This window comes from Idiotropiscis lumnitzeri, chromosome 4, assembly GCF_059441095.1.
Source record: "Idiotropiscis lumnitzeri isolate Australia: NSW breed Sydney's pygmy pipehorse chromosome 4, RoL_Ilum_1.0, whole genome shotgun sequence".
NCBI lineage: Eukaryota > Metazoa > Chordata > Actinopteri > Syngnathiformes > Syngnathidae > Idiotropiscis > Idiotropiscis lumnitzeri.
Window position 1 is genome coordinate 20,288,880 of NC_142394.1, and position 23,792 is coordinate 20,312,671.

Below are 23,792 nucleotides of genomic sequence, written 5' to 3' on the forward strand. Positions count from 1 at the left end.
ATAAATAAAAAAAATCACACAATCTACTCTTTCATCTTTGATCTTAATTTTCTTTAAATTCTCTTATAACAAAATTTCAATATTTATCTTCCGATCTGAGTCAGGACTGCTATTGACATACTTTTTTAATTGTTGTTGCGGGCATCTTTGGTGAGTGGACGCCACATAATGACTATGTTTACCAACTCCATATGGATTTTTGGATGCAAACAGTTTGGAAAAGGGCAAAATCTCTCATAAATGACAGTCTAATCTTTCAGCATTGATTTTAAATCAGTTTTTTTCCTTGCTGCTTTTGATCCTCTTGGAGACAGAGTGTAATATTTAGCATCCGACTTTTTTGTCAGGACGGTGAAGACTAATGATACAAGAGTCCTGTCCAAGACGCACATTTTTTTCCCTTTGATTGATGTGGAATCCAATGAACAACGGCACCGCTATTAAGTGAGATAAAAGCAGATATTTGCTTTTTTTTCTGGTTTGTTTTGCAAGTACAAGCTGGGGCATGCCTCATAACTAGAATACTCGACAAATCTACTTGTAGTTTCTGGATGGAAACTGTTTTGGAGAAGAGTAGAAATCAATTAGGTCTTGCCTGGTTCCTTTAGATTTGGAGGAATTTTAATGACGGCTATGATGCTTCTTTTGATCATCTTGCAGAAAAAGTCCAACATTTAGCGTTCGATTTGTGATGAGCATAGTAATGACGCAGTAGTTGTGTCAGAGGTGCAAGTTTTCTCCCTTGATTGATGTAACATCCAATGAGCAACGCCACAAACTATTAAGTTAGATATGAATGTTTTTTTATGTTGATGCTAGCTTTTGACAAATCCACATAAAAAAAAAATCAAACAAAAAAAATCTAACTTACTATGCAACGGATATTTGAAAAAAAAAATGGGGGGCGAGGAGAGGGTCAAATGAATTAACGGTATTTAAATTAATTTCGCTGGGAAAGATGATTTGAGATCAAAGTCTTTTGTTCCCTGAATGGCAAATTCATATTTCAAAGCACATATTTCAAAGCACAACTGTATTTGAACAACAGCGATGATGCCTCGGATTCCGTTGCAAAAAAAAAAAAAAAATCCATTATTCTAGCTTCCGATTTATATTTGTGCTGAGAAAAGTAATGACTCAGCAGTTCTGTCCAAGCTGCACATTTATTCCTTTGATTGATTTGACTTCCGATGAGCGATGACACTACTATTCAGCGAGACAAAAGCAGAACATTTATCCTTTTGTTGTCGTTTGTTAACGCGCAAAAAGGATCAGTTTGAATGCTTGCCTCGCCTGCTGTCACCATGAATAAGAAACTGAGAAAGTTATAATTTGTTGAAAGTCACAGAAATGGATGAGCATTGTGAACTTCTGTTGTCTTTCTTCCACGTTATCGTCTGACTCATAAAGAGTAGGTTTGACAAATCTATGTGGGTTTTATTTTCATGGAAATGTACAGAAACTCTCAAAACAGCACTCTAATCTTTTTCCTGTTATTTATAAGTGTGCTGTCTTTTCTGCTATTTTAACGTCCACTCTGCTGCTTTTGCTCTCCTCCGAGAAAAATCCATTGTTGACCTTGTGATGATTTGTGTTTGTGCTGAGAAAAGTGATGACGGCACAAACTAAATTCTAACCACATTTTAAAATCATGGCAAAATATGCGTGCTCTTTGTTTGAGAAGATATTTCTCTGACTTGGCAGTTTTTGTTGCGAGCAATTGTGTTGCTGAGAATTTATTGACGGTTCTGAGTAAGATCTTGAAAGAGAAAAGAAATGCCATATTTCTACAGGTATACGTAGTTTAATTGTGAGACATTAGTAGGTACTATTCACTTGTTTTAAGAAAAAGTAAAATTGTCATGTACAATTGGCAGAAATGTTTTTCTTATTTTAACGTGTAGCTTGCAGCGATAAAAACACTTTGTCATATATTTAAATGTTTTGGGGTGGGAAATCAGCCCTCATTGAAACCAAATATTTCTCTAAATTCATTTTTTATAATTATTTCTTAACTTATTACGACATGAATAAAACTAACCAATCAGAAACTGCACGGTTATCCAACTCGAGGTACTCGAGGGCTACTATCCTGCATATCTGAGACGTTTCTCCCCTTCCAACACACCTGATTCAAATGATCAGCTCATCAGCAAGCTCCGCAGGAGCCTGGTAATCATCCTGATCGTTTGAACTAGGTGTGTTGGAGGACAGAAACATCTCAAACATGCAGGATCGTTGCACTTGTGGAGCTGCATCGAAACGGCTGTATACGGTTGCAACCGCTGACGTGACCCATCAGATCATTCGCTAAGTGGATCGCTTCGTGTTTTAATTGATTGTACAAACGAGAAAAAAACAAAAAAAACAATACCTTATGTCGGAATCTCAGGATTGGCTGATAGGACTGCGACCCGTATCGCTCGTCATCATTGGGCCTCCCGTCTACGTAGAAAGCTGCCAACACTGCCAGTAAAATGGCCGCTGACCACCAACTGGCCGCCGACATTGGTCTTCTCCTGTTGGGGAAAAAACAAAACAACACGTAATTACCAACGTCACCGTTTTAAGGCAAGCCTATCAATCCGGTCCCGGAGATTAGATCTACGTTTGAATCACATACGAGGAAATAGACGCGTCACCAGGAGATGAAGATTGGGAGAAGACATCGAGACGATGGATTAAGACAATTACAGCAAGGCCTTTACGACTTAATGAGGCCTAGATTCAGCAATCGGGAGCAAACATGTTTATTCATACGAGTAATCAAAGAATTCACTTTCAACTTGTCCTCGGAGAACCGCTCCATTAGTTAATACGCTGAAGCAAAATAATGTGGCAACAAGTGTGAAACAAAAGCTTATTAATAATGGGGAACAAATGTCATGTCGCATTACATGTCAGCCAGACACACTCGCGGCGAAGGATATTTTCTCACACTTGTGTTTCATGCTTCATGGCGAGCATGCAAATTTTTTGCCAACATCTGCTCACACCTTACGATGGAAAGTCACAACTGTCATAATTTAGGCCTCCCATCTGTCTGGTAAAGTGTTTCCCAACCTTTAATGAGCTAAGTCACATCATTTTTCATGAGAAAATTGACTAGAATGCCACCAGAAACTGGCACAAAAAATATATATACTGTAATAACGATGATTGAGTCAACATTTACTCCAAAACCGACTGTTACTGCAATGTCTAATCAGTGTTTGTTTAGTTGAACTGGATACAATGAATTTTCTGTATCTTGATATCAATGGTAGCGTTAGCAAATATAAGGCTTATACACGTTGCCAATGGTAATATCCTCATACTTGTACAGTCATTGTGTGATTATCAACATACTGTATCAGAAAAAAAAAATAGCCATGATAGGGATATTTGATGTTTTACCCACCCCTTGCTTCCCTCCAGTATATCAATCATTGCACAATCACTGTATCTTGATATCATTTAAAAGGCTAGGTTCAGGGTCACATGGCAGGATGTATAACAATATCGTGATTGCCCAATCATTGAAAACCACATGGACTTATGAGGACGTAATATCAATATTATTATTATTATTAATCCTGTTTTGTACTGATGATTTATCGTGAATTAAAACGACAGGAATCGTGATTACTGGAAAATATTGCTGGTCAAGATAACAAAAGTTCCAAAAAAAAAAAAAAAAAAACAACATTATTGCAACTTGAGCAGAATTTCTTCACTTCCATCGCAACCTACAATTTTTTTTTTTTTTAAAACGCCTCATCTCGAGTGGACATGTTTTCCCACCACCTTTTTCTTCCAATGGATCAATTATTGCACAATGGCTTTATCGAGAAACATGGGTAAACTAATCTCTATGCATCATTAGAGCAATAATCGACATGTCAGAAAACAATGTTTACTTACTTTACACAATATTGATTTATGACACATTAAATTGATCACAACACGGAAATTGTGATCTTGTAAAAATATCACTCACTTTCAGGGTTAAACTACGCTGTAACGCCTCCCCCGACATCTCTCCCACATGTTCGTTTGAGTTCTGTTGTATTTCTTTTTATGTTGTATGTGCTGAGATGTTGTTTTTTTTCATACCTCACACTGATAGTTGCCACTTTGCACCAATGATTGATTGTCACTGAAAATGACACAGCAATTGTGATATTGTTGCTAAAGGCTAATAAATGTCACGCCGACAAGAGTCAAACTAACCTTAATTGTGCCACTTTAGCCAACTTTCTCCATCTCTCTCACCAGAATTAACATAATCGAAATTCCCATACCACATTCGGACATCTCATATCGAGTTTATTGATGAAAGCGACACATACAAACTTTTCGTTAGTGCTTAGCAATTTCTCCATCAAGAGCTTGGAAAAAAGCCCAATAGTATCGCCTTCCACACCCATCCCTAGACACCCGCCGACTGGGAAGTGGCATCCTTGCTACATGGTCGCTAATTAGCATGGAATTAAGGAAAAGGACGAGCTTCAAAAAAAGGCAATTAAGTAACGACAACAACAACAGCAACAAAAAAGAGGTAATATATGATGTGAGCTAATTTGCTGCTGGAGTCTTAAAACATTCACAGCGCTAGTCATTAAGTGGCGTCTCTGAAGGGGGAAGTGTTCAAGGTGCTGCGATAATCTGCCACTAACTGGGAATTAACATTTGAAGTCCAACGTGAGAAATTCTGAATTGTTTTATTTCAGAAATAAACAACTATTTTGCTATTTTGTTTTGTCTCCAAATTTTTCAAGACCCCATCTGTGATGGACTGCAACCAGTCCAGGGTAGAGTCTGCTGGGATATAAACTCCTGTCCACTGTCAATCCTGAACTAAGTATGTGCTGTAAAAAAATAAAATAAAATAAAATGGATGTATGGATAGTATGTTGCTAAAATTACACACGTTTGAAATCAAGGCAATAAAAACTCAATTTAAAATGGAATATTCAATTAAATAAAAATTATTTAAAATTTAAATTTTTATTTGATTAAAAAATGCATTTTTATTAGATATTCAAAATATTCCAATTAAAGTATGCTGCATAAAAATATCTATTATGATGTATAAAAATGAAAAGTAGGCAAAATTGTATTCTAAACTATTAGAATTATTACAAGAACATAAACTTGCAATGATGTTAAATTATATATTATTTTCAATTTCAAAATAAAAAGATAAAATAATACCAAATAATAACAAATAATTCAATACAGGGTTATAAAATACTATATTAATTGTATTATATATATTTAAAGAGTATAGTAGCTTGATTTGTCTTGGTATACCATATGCAATTTTAATGTAATTTAAAAAAGTATAAAATAATAACGATTATGTATTATAGTTTTTTTAATAAAGTTTTTAATAGTACAACATTTGGAAAGACGAAAAAAGATTCTCATTATAACTCTATTAGTGCAACGGTTTACACTTAAAGTTTTACTTAAAAGATATATTTTAATTTTGCTCTTATCTTCAAAAAGACAGAATATTGAGAACAATAATTCAAAGTTTTCTGGGGATTGCTTGCGGGAAAATGAGAAAGTTCCCTGCTCGCCTGACCGACTAGCACCTTTATCAACCACCGGTCGCGTTCCATTTCCTGGCATCCCTCCCCGTCGGGAGCGGCCCATGCATCTGCTTCTTCTCCGCCTCGCTGGAGCCGCAGTTGCGAGGATAAAAGCGAGCCGGATTACTTTTTGCCTTCCGTATCGTCTCCTGGCAGCGGCCCAATCAATCTCTTTGTGTTGAATGACTTATTAATGAAGCCGCTGTTGGGCTGATAAACACACAAACACTTGCACGTGCACACACAGTTTAAGACAGCAGAACCTTTCAAGTTTGCTCCGGAGGCAATACAATTTGGAATTCAAACATTTCTAGGATTGTGCGTTTTCTTTGGTTTTTTTCACAACACAGGTATGAACAGTCTCAAAAAGGCCTGTCGTATTACTGCCAGGAGCTACATTTAGGTTCAAATCACATCCGAACCTACAGGTGAAACCATTAGCCCCGGGTTAGTGCTTCCGTGAGGGCCTCGTGTTGTCCATAGAGATGCCCGAATTCATCTTCTCAAAAGAAAGCTGTGAATTGAAAGTCATCCGGTAAATGACTGTCCTCATTTTTTTGCATGTGCGCTTTTCTCGACATTCCTTCCTAACTGCTTTGCCATCATTTTAGCTAAATTGTACATAGTTCACTGTCATCTACTGTATTTACGAGAAACAATGAGGAAAAATCAAGGGATTGACAGTTCAGTCTTGTATATATGGTGAGTATTTGGTAACGAAATAATTTGGACAAGTTCATCTTTGAGGACCTCCTGGGAATGGGCAAAATTGACTGAATTAGACTTGAGTGCTCAAACGGAAAATGATTTTTTTGGGGGGTCTCGTCGTGAAAAATATGCCTACCAAAATTTCATGTTGTTTTGTGAGTTTTGGAGGCATTGCGGGAATTGTTACCTAAAGTAGTAAAATTGGCTGCCTTGTGATAAAAATTCAAATTCTAAGCAATTTTTCATGGTTGACTCCCCGTTTCTTTTGACGTATGTATTCTTGAGAATTTTTTGGTGGGTTCACTTATGACAGAACAAATGCTTTTATACTAAGTCAAACTGGCTTATGGAGGTGACTTTTAAAAGACTTCTAGGATACACTAAAAGTTAAACTTGGCTGCCTTGCTCAGCTCACATACCATCAGGGAAACTTAAATGTTTCACAAGTTTGCTGTGTCCATCTGTCTAATTTATGGGGTTCAAAAAGTTGGGGAAAAAATATCTTTGACAAGGTTGCCTTTGAAGGGCTTCTGGAAATGGCAAAAATGACCCTTAAATGTTCCCGTCGACAGAAAATGGAAAACTTCCTGTGTCTTTTCAGGCATGGCTTTTTGAATGATTTTATGGATCGACTCATTGTAGCCCTACCAAATTTCATGTTCACCATTTGTCAAGTTAGTCGCAATGTGAAAATTGGGTAGCGATGAGGCACATTTTCTCACAGTGGGTTTCTTTGAAAGACCCCTGGAAATGGTCAAAATGACTCGAAAATGGCCACTTTAACGCAGAATGGCTTCTTGAGACATTTGTGTGCTTCTCCTCGTGATTGACATGCCTATTAAATGTCAGGTTCAGTGAAACTGGCTTCAGGGGCTGGATTTTCAAAAACTTCTGAGTGCTGCTGCCCGGCCAATTTTTCTTTGCATAAAGCATGCTCAGGCTCAAATGAATCGTGTTCAAATTTGAAGGGATTAACTCATAATGTCAGCACCAGATTAATTTGCAATAATATCCCATCCAAAATGCAACAGTCATTTCCTCAGTGCAACCTATTTTCCTCTGTCCTCCACAGAGAACACTCAGCTGTCAGCCAATTCTCCCCAATTAGAACCCAGAAATGTTTCCTCACTTTATTAAAATTGCTGTCCAATGTTTATTTTGGCTCTCGCCCAAATCCGTGCTTGTTGGTGAGACTGAGATTTGAGTGCAGTGATTCTCAAAGTGAGAGGAAATGCGGGCTGCCGCTTGCAGTAAGCAGAAGAATCACTCAATTAAATGTTCAGATAATTTAACAGAGGCTCGATCTTTAAAAAAAAAAATAATAGTAAGAGTATTGCATTCATTCAAATTAGGTCAAATATATTTCATCGAATTCATCTGTAAGAAATGCAAATTAGGTCCAATTTTTATTAAACTTTTATGTGTAATTATATAGCATTTAAGTACATTTTTTATCGTCAATGTTAAAACTGTGTATACTGTGGAATAATGGTGGTCATAATGGCGTAACTTGGAGAGTGAAGTGTTTTTAGGTGGTGCTCAGTGGAAATAGTTTGAGAAGTCTAGTGGAAGGCAAGTGTGGTCAAAGTTGGTCCCGGCCGGCCATGCTCGGCATATTAATGGCCACGTCAGACCCCCCTCTGGCTGAGTGTGACAACATGGTGGAGGGCACGGGGCCGGAGGTGCCTTGTGTCTCCACAAAGTGACTTACCAAAATATGACACATACTTACACGGGAGGACTACCTTATAATTCCAGCGCCAATTAAACCTAACTTACCCATGTGTACCCTGAAATTACATTGGAATTTAATTTTTTTTATCTGAAAAGTCATAATGTTACAATTAAAAAAAAAAAAGGGTTATGTAATGGCAGCAAAATGTAATTAAAAAAATATTACTTTATTATAAAACACCTCTGAAGAAATAAAGTCATTTCATAACTCCCATCACAAAAATAAATCTAAAATACAAGGCATGTCGTAAATGCCAATCATCGCAGATATCAAACTGAAAAACAAGAACATTACATCACTGTCCATCAAAGCTGCAAGGTGAAAAATTGAAAAAAAAAAAAAAAAAACTGTCCATCATTGCAGAAGCAAAATGAGAAAATGTAACTGTCCACTATAACAGTAAACAAAAAAATGGTGTGACTTAAACATCATTGAGGCAACATTTACGTATGAAAAAAAATTCAGAACTTTCCATCACTACAGAAGTACTGAGAACAATGCCGTCCGTCCCCTCGGAAAGTCATCATAAGCTCATTAGCCAAGCGCTTATTGAGCGCCATGAACTCTCGTGACCCCAACCGACCGACCACATTCTCATCACCTTCCTCTGAAGCCTCAATGGTGACACGGCCGGTGCGTGCGAGGGCTGGAGACATGACCTCACTTGGACCTCATGTGAGCAGTGTACATGAAACTGGAGTCCATTGACTTAAAGGCGACATTTTACAAAAAAATTACATTTTTTTTTCCTTCTTGTATTCAAATAGTTGTGTTTCAGGAGTGTCAGCCCTCCCATTAAGTGTTAGATTAAATTTGACATATATTATGCCTTCTAAAATTTGACCCCATGTCATAAAAGATGGAACCTAAAAAGCTGATTTCTTTTTTAATTATGTTAGATTACTTTTCTAAGGAAAGCCACATTAATTTTTTACAATGTTGCGCCATCTAATATTTCGCACCCTGATTGACCGCAACTAATATTTATACGATGTTCTTGGCAAGCATGACGGCCCCGATTGCCTGAAACTCACTGCAGCACACCATGATGTTGATCATTTCTTTTCTGACTATTAGTCTTGCAAAATATTCTCACAGTATGTGTGACGGGCCATGGTGAAGTCTGCCGATTCCCCGATGTGCAAAGGCGCAATACAGTTCGGCCGACTGTTTTGCACAAGTGCCATACCAGTACATCCCTTCCCAGGCGTGTTGACTTCGGATGGGATCCCTCATGTATGTCAAATTCTGTCAAGGTTTTCTGCGGACGAAACATGGATTCTGAACAGCTTTGGAGCGCATTTGTTGCCCTGGCAAAATAGAACGAAGCTGTCATGCCGGGCATGCCCCAAAAGGGTGGGGGGGGGGGGGGGCATCATGTCACTCCATAAATATTTGATAATATTAGTTTTCTGTCAACAAATCATTGACTAAAGTAACTCTTGTATCGAAACTTGCAAAAAGGCCTGTTATTCACATGCACACTGCACGGTGCACTCACGGGATCACTGTCTCTCACACACATCAACATTAAGAGTTCTACACGTACACACATTTTTAGATGGCAAATGTGAACCCTTAAACTCAATAACACGCTAGCAGTGGTATACCTGCAGCCTCGCTTGATTTTATACACTCCTCAACTTTTTCTCTACATTTGTCTCTCATTTCCTCGCTCGCCACTCCAGTATATCTGCACCTCTCCGTCATCGCTTTCTTCCTCAAGCAAGCACAGACACACCCACACGTCACACACAAGCTTGTCACAAGGCTCGCAAAGCACCCAATTATATACTGTCACATTTAATTGCGACGTGTAAACAAGACTTTTTCTTTTTTTCGGGAATTCCGCGGGTTATGGGAATCGCGCGGGATTCCCACAGGATGGGAGTCTACTTAACTTGAAACATAGCATTGGGACGGTAAAGGATAAAAAGCTCACAGGAGCAGAGAGGAGCGGGAATTCTTCCAATTTGTTCTCTATTCCATAGCGCATGAGCTAGTGAGATTCCATGAGGAGAACGGGAGCAACAAACTGTTCTTTCTCTCTCTGACTGACAGATAGACTGAGATCCTAAAAGCCTTTCTACATGAATAAATCAACAAAAGACAACTCTCACTTTTTCACAAAGTAATTTAGCAAAGGTAGAAAATGAGCCAACTGAGACGTAGGAGAAGGTGGAAAAAAACAGGAGCAAGAGGCCAGGGCCAGCGGGGGGTCTCGCACATCAAACTCATACATGCATGCAAGAACGCGTACCCCTCGTGTGACTCCCCCGCTAGATAGCTCAAAGCTATTATTCACGCTATGACGATTCAAGGCGTCTTCGCTATCGGCGGCGTGTTAGCACAGCAACACTCCGAGTGTGTTCTGTCCAAACACGGCGCATACACACAAAGATGCTGTAACACCTGACTGTTCCTCAACATGGATGAGCACGCTCACAACAAATGAGGGTCAGAGATTCCCCGGGGGTGTCAAAGGTAGTGCACCACTTAAAAAGTTTGGGAAAGGTTGAAGAAATCACAAGTGAGTTGTCAAATATTTGCACCCTATTTGGTATGGAGCACAGAGATCTTCAACTAGTATTGATCTTTTTTAGCCCTCTGGGGCCACCATACTTTAGTCTTGTTTGAAAAAGTAGGCCAGTGTAAGGTCAGACTTTTTCTTCGCTGGAAATTTCATAACACCTAAAATTTTGCATTTGGGTTGAGTGAAACATCCCGGCCAGAATTTAAAGTCCTGATAAATCAGTTTATGTGTATTTAATTTGTTTTTCTTCTTTTGAAATTTAGCTCCGCAGAAAATAAAATTTCTCATGCTGACCTCATTCACTACCAGAAAAAATAAATAAATAAATAAAAAAAAAATATATATATATATATATATATATATATATATATATTTATTTATTTTTATTTATTTATTTTAACGTCTTTAGCCATCAATGAGTTAGTAAACGTCTGATGAAACATCTCAATTCCAACACTGCAGTCAAAATTTAACCTGGATGTGATCCATGAAGACGAGACAGCAATACATTTTTAATACGGCGCCCATATTGGCTCGAGATCTGGATTAGAATCTTTAGCGGGTCCTAATGTTTAGATGCCTTTAATTGCGGACAACAGTAGTAGTGTGGAACTGCTCCAAAGCTCAGCCGGCATTCATGTGTCAGTTTTTTGTAGTTATTACCAAAACAAAAGCTGTTGTTTACAGTCAGCTCGCCGTTTCAAGCTGTTCAAGCGCTTTGTGAAAGATTTATTAGTCATGAGAGGAAATATGGTCCAACAGCAACATTCTCCACAAAGCATTTTCTGCTTACTCTACCGTGAAATGAAAATCTTATGGATGAGCCATAAAAAAGAAAAAGAAAAAACGTCAAGAATGTTCAATTTAAAAAGCTTTTAGAGTGACAATTGGATTACTGGTCGCAGTGACCTGAAGATGCATAAAAAGCATCATGTGGTCACGTCGTGAAAATGTCAACGTTTAAAATATGTATGTTAAACGTGCGTTGTAAAAGCTTGGCCGAAATTGCTTCGATTCTTTGTCATTATCGCAAATTACCACTGTAAGAGCATCAGCAAAAACTAGATAACACTTTTGGAATGTTTTGAAAATTCTGCCTCAGAAGACTGTTTCGCTTCTCGATGTAGAATTTGGTGGGCATGTATATAATGAGTAAACGCATGAAAAAGTCTCAAGAAGCCATGTCACATAAAAAAAAAAATATTATAATAAAAAATCCAGCCCCTCAAACCAGTTTCACTTAGCAACATGGAATTTAGTAGGCATGTCTAGCATGAGCAGACCCACAAAAAAACTCTCAACTGGCCATGCAGAAAAAGACAAAGGAGGTATGACATTTTGGTTTGAAGCCGCCATAATAGGCTAATTTGTTGAAGTCCTTCAAAGATGAATTTGTCGGTAAAATTTTGTTACATCCCATTTTGAACCATGTACATGTGACGGACGGGTGACTCAAAATTGCAAATATTCAAACCAGGCAGAGCATGGCGGCAAATTTTCATGACTCGGCATAAAGCACCAAACTCTTACAACTCAACTCTACATGCTCCAAAGCCAGACTGAACTCGCTTGTCAAAAGCTTCATAGTCATAGAAATGTAAATGTATCACTGCAGGCAGCTTTAATTACATTTCCTCCACTTTTGGATTGCCTAAATCCACACATTCGCCCGCGCTTCCAGCCAAGGGGGGGAACGCCGCACTCATTACAGCGCAAACGACTCCAGCGGTGCAACTTTGTGCACTTTTTAATAGGCCTGCCGAGTTGTGTTTACACACTATTTGCTGGAAGAATTGTCCCTTCAGACCTTTTACCTGGACACGGTGCTCACCAGCAGCGCATCAAACACCTCTAATTGGATGATTAGCATGTAAATATTGTATTAATAGGACGGGATCGCTCAAAATCTGAGTCCATTGCCTCCCAGTTTTTTTGTCTCTTTTACATTCTTGTCGGGTTCTATTTTTGGGTTGTTGTTACACCGCTCTGGATGCCACCTTTAACAGTTTTGTCCCCCCGGTAGACTTAGTCAACAAGGCAGATTCAGCAGATACTACATGAGCTTCTTTCTACGTGCTATTAACTCCTTCAATGGGTCGGACATTTCTATTCAAGTGGAATCCAACCACTAACTGCAACTGTGCTGTTTTGGTCAAATACATTTTTCAACGGGTAGGCGTGAAAGAGCCCAGCTTGTATATGAAATTCCGTTTTGTAAAATATTGTAAAAACTAACAGATCCCTATATGATGCAGTGAGCTCAGCACAGCTTTTAAGTAGAAGATAAAGATGAAATGCCAGCATGTTGACAATTGGACAAGTTTAGGGACTCATATTCGGAGTATGTATAGGTATTGTATAGGCATGGGGCGAGTATCGGTTTGACGGTTTTCCATGCGTGTTTGCACGTGTCATCAATCACATGAAGTGGCCGCCAGCCAGTCATAGGGCAAACACAGATACCGTCACTGAGTAGGAACCGATCCCACACTGCCTGCACACAAATCAGGCAAGTGTAGCACTACACCGTCAGTGACTCGGTTTTCCATGGGTGTAATAAAAAATATCAAGGTTTTAATAATCGCTTATACTGGCTGTCACTGGTAATAAGTGCCTCTTTTCTTTTTTGAGGGAACCATTTAGCAGGGCTCAATATGATTGGCTACTTGCAGAATTGAGTAAATGCCCCACCTTTTTTAAGTTTAGAGAGGGGGGGGCGAGTCGTGCATGGCGGAAGACGGAGGGAGAAAGATGCAAAAGACGCAAAAATGGATGCCTTTTTGCTCTGCGCATTGTCCTTAAAAAAAAAAAAAAAAAAAAAAAATTGGTTCCAGTGGGTACTAGTTAGCCCCAAGGAAAACATGAGTAGTCCACAGGTCTGTTCTAAAAATAGCTCACCAGTGATATTGAACATTTTTAAGATAATAGTTTATGAGATTTTTTTAATAAACATGTATCTTGCGCTGTCCTGTTTTTAGGTTGTATTTCCTATACTCGCTTGCTCAGAGGATCAACCCTAATCTGAGGCTTTTTGTCTTCAAACTAATTTCTGAAGCGTGACCTTCCGCACTCCACGCCAAGATGGAACTCTGAATGGATTGTTGGATTGTTATTGCCAAAAACTTGTTTAATAGAGACAGACGAACAAGGCGCATTTTCTAAGTCAAGGATGGATGAACATCAGCTCCATGTCAGGGCTCTTTTTTGGCAGATGGAAGAGGACTTAAAAGATGAGGTTGGGGGGTCATCAATTGCTACTCGCTGCTGCTCAAACGTGCACCATCAAATGCCAGATGTGTGTGGAAATGCAACAAGGGAAATGTTTTACGAAGGTGCCAAATCGCAGGCGTTAAAATGTGTGTTCAGTGAGTCTCAAAGTGTAATAGGTGTGCCACTCGTGGTACTCCGGTGGTACTTGAAAGAATCATTGCCCAAATAAAGTTCAGTTGTATTGAACTTTTTTGTACAATTTTCCTATAAAGAGGCACAGTGTTAATGTTCAAACGCTGCATAATGTTACAATGACTTGCAGTAGAATTACTTTCAAGAACGCGACTACTCTACTTTATTGCATTGTATTTGAGAACGACTATGTTGCAGTCAATATAAAAAGTGTACATACCCCTGTTCAAATGCCAGGTTTTTGTGTTTATTGTATACACAGTATAAGGGCGTCAGTACACACCTGTCACCATTTAAGGTGACTCTGATTAACTTTAAATAAAATGTTGATGTTCTAGTAGGCTTTTTTTTTTAGTTTTTAACACTGTCTATTATTTGGAATGGTTTAACCTCTTTAATGCCACTCCCAGTTGAAGTTTATTCTCAATATAAAAATAACACCAAGAGAATTACACATTGTGTGTTTAAACCAATTCCATTGCTTTTCAATGCTCCTTTGCGTTAGACTGTTTAGCTTAATGGTAACAAACATCCTTCCATCCATTATCTGAGCCACTTCTCCTAACGAGGTTCACAGTGGTGCTGGAGCCATCCCATCTGTCTTCCAGCCAATACATGGCAAATATTTTCACACAAACGGTGCAGCAACACATGTAGAATGACTATGTAATACTCATAGAAATAATATTTTTGCCTTAAGCCCCCCCCTCCCAAAAAAACTGATTTAGTCATTTACAGTAGTTTAGTGATACGATTTTTCGTTTACCTGCATGGCACACCTCCACCCTGTGGCTAAATAATGCACTTGTAGGAATCACAATGATTTAATCATTATGTATACGTTAGTCTTTTAATTCTTTAAATTCTCAATTATGTTATCACTATGATTTTATAAAATATGATACCATAAATTGCCATTATCATTTTAATTAAAAAAAAACACATTCCAAAATGTTTGTTGTCTTTATGGTGAGACTGGAACGAATTAATGGCATTTCCATTCATTTAAATGGGGAAAGATTATTTGAATATCTGAGTGTTTTGCCGTAGGAGCATCGTCACAAAAGGAATTAATTTCATATCTCAAGGCAACACTTTACATAATTCATTATGACCCTGATAGGGCTCCTACATAGTATGTTATTGTCCACGAGAAGTTAATCTGCTTTAAACTCTCCACGCACAGACACACACACTTCAACTAGCATCTGCTGCAAAGATTAAAACGCTCTCGAAACGTGGAACCATAAGACATTATCAAAACAATCAAGTGAACCCGTAAAACACGCACATGCACTTATACGCGCGCGCACACGAACAAATACACGCACACAATCACACACCGACCCCCACACACACGGCAGACGTATCATCCAAAACAAGATAAAAAAAATTAAAGTCTTAATTCCTTTGCGGCAAAACGGTGTCACTCAAGGATTACTGCCCCCACCCTCTCACACGCAGACACATAAACTATTTGGTTGACAAATAAAAGAAGATATTCCACAAATATCACACACGTCAAATCATTCGCATCAAAACTCACTTCCGAGACTGCTAACAAGTAAAATAAAGAAAACAGAAAAACAAGATGTATTTACCTGTGTGTGTCCACACGTGTAGAATCCAGAAGAAGAAGTAATCCACACACGCAAAATAAAAACAAGTGCAAGTGAGCGCTTCCACCAATCCAAACGGTAATCCCCAGTAACGGTGCGGTGTAACGGAGATCCGTGCAGTGTGGTAGTGAATGGACAGCTCCCACCGAGAAGCAGCACGGTTTTGCGATCTCACCTCGGCCGCGCGCCGCTCGCGTGTGTTTCAGCAAACTGGGATCCGCTGATCTCACCTCCACTCGCGTGCACACCCCCACCGGCGGGATTTGCGCCGAGTCACGCGGGGAGAGGGAGGGAGGGGTGAGGGGGAACAAGGAGCCAATCAGAAGTGGGCGACACAAGCGGATCAGGCCAGCTGTCCTTGAGCAGGATGCTGCGAGAGAGGAATGAAAGAGTTGGATTATAGCCTGAAAATCACAAAGCCCCAAACATGATGTTGAATACAGTAAATTATGGCCACGAAATAATCAAAATAATAAATTGTGGACATGCATTGAGCCACTGAGAACAAGAGTAGGCATGCACACACACACACACAAAAAAAATAAAAATACTGGGTTGTTAAACTAACCCACTCACTGGGGTTAATTATTTTCACACAGCAGGTTGGGTTGAATTAGAGCGAGCTGAACAACTGAAGCTGGTCGTCAATTTGGAGTTGTGTACTGAAGTTGAAGTATATTTAACGTAAACTTTTTAGGCAATGCCGGTGGTGTCTGTATGACTGAATAGGTGATATAACACAGCTGATTTTGGACACAAGGATTTGGGTTCAAATCCAGGTCAGGGTGGATTTCCCACCCCTGGAAAATAGGTGGATTGTGTCATGAACAGTATCCGGTGTGAAAATTGCACTGACCATATCATGCATGCAACTTGCTGCGATGACAGGGTCCCTTTTAGACCCAGCATTGGGTTAGCTATTTCACCCAATTTGAGTTACTTTTGACCAAGTTGTTTTCACTCAATTCTTGTCTATTTTTTTTAAGTTACGTGCAAGGATGAACAGAGGAAAGGCAAACATTTTGATGACTTCTGGTAGAAATCAATATTCGGTTCCAATTTTGACATCTAGGACGCAGTCCATTATTGCACTCATCCTTTTTCCAGATCCATCAATGCGGTACCGGGCCAACGTCCAAGAAAGTGAGGTTCAGAGATTGATAGACTCCGATAGGAAGTAGTGCTTTAACTTGGGTGATGCTACTACTGTATAAGTGAACTTAAGTCATCAGCTTTCATGACATTTTCTTCGATTTGACATACATTGGATTTAGCCCATTGTTGTACTAAACATTTATTTTAACTACATCACTGGTCCCCAACCACTGGCCCATTTGGTAACTGTACGCAAAGAGAGCCAAAAATTTAATTGTATTTATTTTAAAGCACATACTTCACCGACCCGAGTAAAAAAAAAAAAAAAAAAAACTTCCAATGGGCAATAGACTGTATACATGGCTGGGTGATTGATTATGACACATATTTTACAATAATCTTTTTTTAAATATTTATTTTCAACCCCTAACAAAGTATATGGATAAATAGTAGTATATCTACCAGAAAAAGTTGGAATATTATGAGAATAAAGTCCAAACAAGTACTTCTTACCTCAAGACTTCACCTACGTACAAAACAAGCGACTGATTGTTTTTCTCTTCCCATCCGAACAGACGGACTATTGTATGGGCGTCCTCACAATCAAATGCAAATGAAAGCAACTGATGGAGGACAAACGCGCAGGAGGAGGAAAAGGAGAAGAAGGCTCTCCCTTGACATTCCGTTCACGCATGTAGAAGATGACGCGGTGGCATCTGGGCTTATAAACCAGCGGCAAGTACATGTCGCACGGTGCTAATACATCAAGTGAAGCGTTAACGTTCCGAATGCTAATTGGAGGAGATGTTATGCAAAGTTGACGCTGACATTTTTTTTGTGTGTGCGTGAGTGTGGAGGTGAGGGTAATGGGGGGTGAAGATTTCTCGGTGAACAGGCTTACGTGTCACCTTTTATAAGGGTTCTAATCCACAGTAGTGTTTCAAGACAGGGTTCTGGTTTTAGATTAGAGTCTGAAAACTGTTTGGTCGAAAGTAACCCAAATTGGTTGAAATAGCTAAACCAGCACTGGGTCCAGAAGGACAGAGCCAATCCTGGGTTGTTTATAAAGAGCGTATTGGGTTGACAATGTGACCCAACATGCAAATCAAAAGTAATTAACCGGATTTTGGGTGAAAGGGGTCCAATTTGTCTAAAATCCACAGCTACCCGGTGAGTGGGTTAAGATAACAACCCAGCATAACGGGTTTTTCAGACAAGGTAGTAGAGTTTAGGTTTGAAGGCATGATCGGTGTTAAGGATTTGGGTTGCAAATCAGGGGTCTGGATTTCAAGTCAGGACCGGGGTCTCAAATGAGGGTTTTCAAATTAAGGTCTCAAGAAAGGATCATGATATCAAGCAAACGTGGTTTCAAGTTAATGTTTCAAAGTATGGTTTGAAAACAGGATTAGGATCTCAAGGCACAGTAAGCGGTTTAGTGTCAGGTTTCAAATTCGGGTTTCATATTTGGGTTTAGAGTTACGGTTTCAAGTCTAGGTTTGGGTTTCAAGGCAATCTTGATGATTCAAATAGGGTTTCAAATGAGAGTTTCAAACCAGCGTGAGGGTTTCAGACAAGGGTTAGGTTCTCAAATTAGGATTTCAAGTCAAGTAGGTTTGAAGACGGGGTTAGGGTTTCAACTCACACGAAATGGATTCACGTATGGTTTCAAAGTAGTGTTTCAAGCCAAGGTTAGGGTTTCAACTGCTGTCAGAGATGACCTCAGCTTTTTGGTGTTTCTATATATACAGTACTTAGTACATTTGCCTTTCTCCACTGAAATGTTCCAATGCGGCTGAGTGTTTGGCATTTGAGAGCTTTTCTTTCTTTGTGGACCAGCGAAAAGTCGGCACTAATGGAATAACTCACCAGGGCATCCATAATGCAGCAGCCATTTGCCTTTGTCTACGCCCTCGTATCATGCACTACCAAGTGCTGAAAAGACAACATGGCTACAATGATGCACACTGCTTTTCACTCCCATTGACGGGTATATACGTCAAAAAGTCAATTCGTTTTACCTATGCTGGCAGTGAATGAGGAAAAATTGGTGGAAAAGTCATTGCACAAATTAGGGTTTCAAGTCTGGGGTAGCAAGGGTTGGCGTTTCAAGTAGCGATTCAGGTTAGGGTGTGACTCTTGCGTAATGGTTTCAAGAAAGGATTAAGGTTTTAAATTAGGTTTTGAAGCCAAGATTAGTGTTACAGTCATCCAGAGTAAGGTTTCCAAGTTAGTTTCAGGGTAGGTGTTTAAAATAAGATTAGGGTTTTACAGTTGGCAGAGTTCAAATATTAGATTCGGTTTTGAAGCCTAGATTTAGGGTGTAAAAATTGGTTTCAAGGTGAGTTTTCAACAGTGATTGGGGTTTCATAATAGGGTTTCAACCATCTTGCGGAGGGGTTTCAATGTGGAGGTTTCAACTGAATTTACAATGACATTCTGATTCAGATTCTGAAAATAGAGTATTAAAACAAGCTTAGGGCTTCAAATTAGGGTCTTCAACTGCGGTTGGGGTTTCAAATAACGATTAGGGTTTCAGTCATTCAGAATTTCGGTCTTAAAGAAGAGTTTCAAGACTGGGTTTGAGTTTTAAGCAAGCGTTAGGGCTTCACATTTGGGTTGTGGTTTCAAATTAGGGTTAGGATCCAGAGATAGGTTTTCAAAGTAAAGATTCAAGATGAATTTAGGATTTCAAACAAAGGCTAGGGATCCAATTTGGCATTTCAAGACAGTTATGGTTGCAAAAAAAGGCTGCATAGGGTTTCAATCATTCAGGTTTGGGGTTTCAACTCACGGTAGTTTCTAGTGGGGCTTCTAAAACACGTTTAGAGCTTCAAATTTGGGTTTCAATCTTCCAGACTTATGGTATCAAGGTAAGATTCTGAGCTGGGTTTATTGTGCCCAATTAGGGTTTGAAGCTTAAATGAAGAGTTTCACAGCTGTAGACTAGCATCCACTAAAAATGATTCAGACTATTTATTAAATTATTTATTTATTTTTTATTTATTTAACTTTTCTGTGATTAAAAGTGAACATCTGAGCTCCCCCCTGACTGCGATCAAACACTTCTTCCAGAAAGACAAAAGAGCAACACACGTCAACGCTGATCTAACACGGTGGACAAACGAGCGCTGTAACCTTGTGAAGTGCGCTTAGTCATACAGTACGGACTTTCCCAAAGGGAGTGTTCTTGGACTGGTCGCAGCGGGTGGGGCAAAAAAACCCAAAAAAAAATCCAAACTTTGCTTTGACTTGAAAAGACGTGGAATGGGTTATTAAAAAAGTCAGCAGGGGGTGAAAACTTAACGAGCTCTGCTAACTGCAGCGTTGCTACTGCACGATGATAAATTAAGGTGTTGTGGGAATGAGCATGAAATTCTGGGAAACAATTGGACGTTGACGACAGACTGATGGATTTCTGATCACACTGTTGATGTTGAGGTGCATATTTGTGGAGTGGGTGTAGCAATCTCGCTAACCCAACTCAATTATTCTACTTTAATATTCAACCAGTTTTCTTTACGTGACAATTCAAGAATTGTAGTGGCATCAATCGGACACACAACAACGTCACTTGGTGGTGTTTTAGCCACGCCCAAAAGATGAGTAAAACTCAAATGGTGAATCTTAATGCAGCCAAGAGTTAGGGTTTGGATTTTTACGATTTGTGTTAAAACATGTTAGTGGAGGGTTTCAAATTAGGTTCATGTTCGGGGAATTCAGAGTAATATTAAGTTGAACTTAGGTTCGGGATGTTAGGTTTGGTGGTAATAATTATACAGCATATTCTAATGCTGTATTTTCTTTTGATTTTCAAACTAATATTGTTAATTTTTTCAATTTTGAGAACTGATGGTAATGATGATCACATCGGGATAATCCCCGGCACTGGAGAGCAGTCTCAGCGGACCTTTCCAACCAGCATTGATATGCATGCCTGCATTCTGTCCATATTGCCATCAGATCTCATTATGCAAAGCAAACGAACATGGCAGCTTCAGCACGGACTTTGCCTCAGTGGGGGGGCTGAGGCCGAGGGTTATCTTTCATAGCAAATGACTGTGTGATGACAAGTCTCATCCGGTTTGGATTAGCATCCCCGGTGGGCTAGCGGAGGCTGCGCTAATGTTGTTTTCAGAGAGTGTTGTGTAAATGTTGGCATTTAGATGCGTGACCAAGAAGAAATGTGTTGATGATGGAGGTCAGGCTGAGACACGGGAACGTCCATTTCTATACTAATACGCCCTATAGGGTCTTATATCAAGGTACTGAATTTCAGGAGGAAAAGTGTCGCCTCCAAACTGCAAAATTATATTTAAAGTGTAATCTCCCCAAAGAGAACACTTAAGTCTCCACAACCCCAGTGACAAACCATTGTAAACCTCAGAGTACTAAAGTATATCGCCTGATATACCCCGAAAACTGCTAATAGCTCTAAAACTACTTTATTGTGTTTTTGGGGAAGGCCAGAGTGGTTATGGTTAGAGGTAAGGGTGATTGAGGTTATGAGAAAGGGTGGTTAGGGATGGTGAGGTTAGGGTAGGGTAAAGGTGTTGGGTGGTTACCACTTAGGATAGCATCGTTGAGTAATTACAAAGGTTGGGGTTGGGGAAGTTATAGGTTTAGGCTCGTGAGAGTTAGGTCGTTTTAGGATTTCTATGGTTAGGGTTAGGGAGTTAGAGTTTGGATTTATTTGCTATAGACCCTTTAAAGTGAATTGAAAGATTTAGTTTTTGTTTTGTGCAGACTGGGAACTATGTAGTACTGAATTATGGAACTACAGCATGGAAACAGTTTTTCACCATTTGGGTTTTGTTGATTTTTTTTCAGGGTTGTGGCTGAAACCACACTGTGTGACTATATAACAATTTGAGTTAGCTAGTCTACTCCCCAAACATGCAACTTCTCTATGGATACTCTTTACTTTACTTTAGAGTGCCTTGTTGTTGGCTGTAAGTGTGTGCATGTAAAGCTGATAAAAATGGAAAATCAAGAAAGGGTATTTTATCACAAAATTCTGACTTGAGAACCGGCGTATGGACTGTGGCTTCGGGCGGCACTTTAGAGTGCCTCGTTGTTGCGGCATGGAAACCCCCCGCAACTGCAGGGTGGAATATTGCACCGTAAATACAGCCAATAGAGGCTTCGACCGGATGTACACAATACTATTTTTTTTTATTTTCACACCTCAAGTTGCAGATTGAGATCTTTTAACTTTGATATTTTTGTATAGTTGTAATCCACAACCATACAAAATATTGTAATTTAGTAATATAATTTTTATTATGCGATGTTTCAAATTTAGACATTTATACTTGCACTTTGCACTTTACGGGGACTCTAAGGTAAGGTTTGGGGTTTACTTTTAAACCCATAAATCACTGAGCGGTAAATGCGTGGCAGTGGTTGCGCATATAGCAAAGGGTTGTTAGTGTGGCTGGGAGTGAGTATAGGTTAGGATTGTGTTTAAATTAAATATTATATTGGGTTAGAGTTCAGGGTGAGGCTGCTTCAGGTTGTTATATCGGCTAAGGTTGGACGCTGGGTCATGATGGCCGAGTGGTCTAAGGCGCCGCGTTCAGGACCCAGTCTCCCCAGGAGGCCTGAGTTCGAATCTCGAATTTCCCCATTGTGGGACTAATAAAGGCAATATTATTATTATGAGCCTGCAACGTTGCTCTTATTCTGCTATATGCAACCTGTCAGAGAAAAATACCAAAGCTCTAAAAACTGGAGGCATTTCTATTCATATTTTGTTCATGTTTTTTTCGTGATATGCGGCGTGCCTGCGAGCGCTACAAGCATTTCAACCCACAGGAGAAGCATTTGACAGTATAACAGTTGCTCGCCTTTCCGCATTTTACCTCATCAATCCGATTCCCAGCCTGTCACCTTGAATTGTTTTTCACCCACACAAACAAGGAGAATCTGATTGAATGGGTGAAACACAGAAACTACAATTATGTGACAAAGACGTAAAATGTCTTTCTTTTTGTCTTGAGTTTTTTTTTTTTCATGAATTAATGACACGCAGGACTTCTATGCAGTAATTAACTGCTACACACGAGTCTTTTGATGCACGAATGGGAGATCAGACCCAGATGGAACTAAACCGTTTATCATGGTTTGCTGATCTTAATTACAATTTCACATTTTTAAAAAGGTTTTGGATGTATTTTCGATATTTTAAATGGTAACACCCAAAAATAAAACCTGACAATATCAGGGTAAACACTAGGTCACGATAAAAGCAGAATCTGGATAAAACTCCGTGGCCGACCATCGATTGTTGACAGTGTGTCATGTTTCCATTTGGTTCAATAAGACAACAGTTTGAAGCAATAAAGCAAAATTCAGTACCTCGACTGATCAAATCTTTTTCGTTGGTATTTGACAATGTCAAGGTTTTAATCATCATATTTTGGAAGAAAGCACATCCTCTTACCAGAAAATTGTCATTCTTCCAATTTCTAAAATACAGGATCTGTCGTCCCACTGCCAGCCCGGCTCTACAATTAGTTTAGATGCAAAAGTCAAAGCCATCAAAAACGTTCAGCAAATGAGAGTTATGAAAGTTCGTGCATTTAGGGCAGTTTTAGCGAGGTTAAAATGGTTTGTCCTTCAGTTTAGTACTTGCACAGTGGGATTGTGGCTTTCTATATCAGTGGTTCCCAACCACTGGGCTGTGGCCCGGTAGCGATCCTCAGGCCACTTTCGACCGGCCGCGGTGGGCAACATAGATGAAAGAAAAAAATAAATAACGTTGCAGTATTTACGGTTCGTTTATTATTAAAGACTGAAAAATATTTTATTTTGAAAAGTGACTGGCTTTCCATGACATCGGACTCTGCACAATAAACCCCAATAGTTTTCTTCCCTCAATAGTTTTCTTTTAAATTTAATTTGTGCATGAATGTACGAGTTTGAATGGAATAGACAAAGAAGGCCTTTAGTGGTGAGTTGATATCACAATAAAGCTTAATTAAAACCTGCTTTGTCATTTTGAACTCACCTAATACTTAAATAAGAAGACATCTAAGGAGATCTGATGGATGAAAGCTGGTTCTCCCAGCTGAAGAAAAAATGATCATGATAATGACAGACAGTCGTGTTTTTAATTAATT

The 23,792-nt window shown here is 39.2% G+C and overlaps 1 protein-coding gene across 3 annotated transcripts in view; it reads right to left on the reverse strand.

Annotated features, from left to right (window-relative positions):
* fstl5 (follistatin-like 5) overlaps positions 1–23,792 on the reverse strand; it is a 108,950-nt gene that overhangs the window by 82,375 nt on the left and 2,783 nt on the right. For 2 of the 3 annotated variants that reach the window (XM_088292909.1, XM_088292910.1), the window contains exons 2-3: positions 15,559–15,946; positions 2,375–2,519 (exon numbers count right to left, since the gene is read on the reverse strand). In XM_088292909.1, the coding sequence (XP_088149035.1) occupies positions 2,375–2,519; positions 15,559–15,946 (533 nt within the window). Of the gene's footprint in view, positions 1–2,374; positions 2,520–15,558; positions 15,947–23,792 lie in introns of those variants that run through there. The other variant, XM_088292912.1, reaches the window with a different exon arrangement.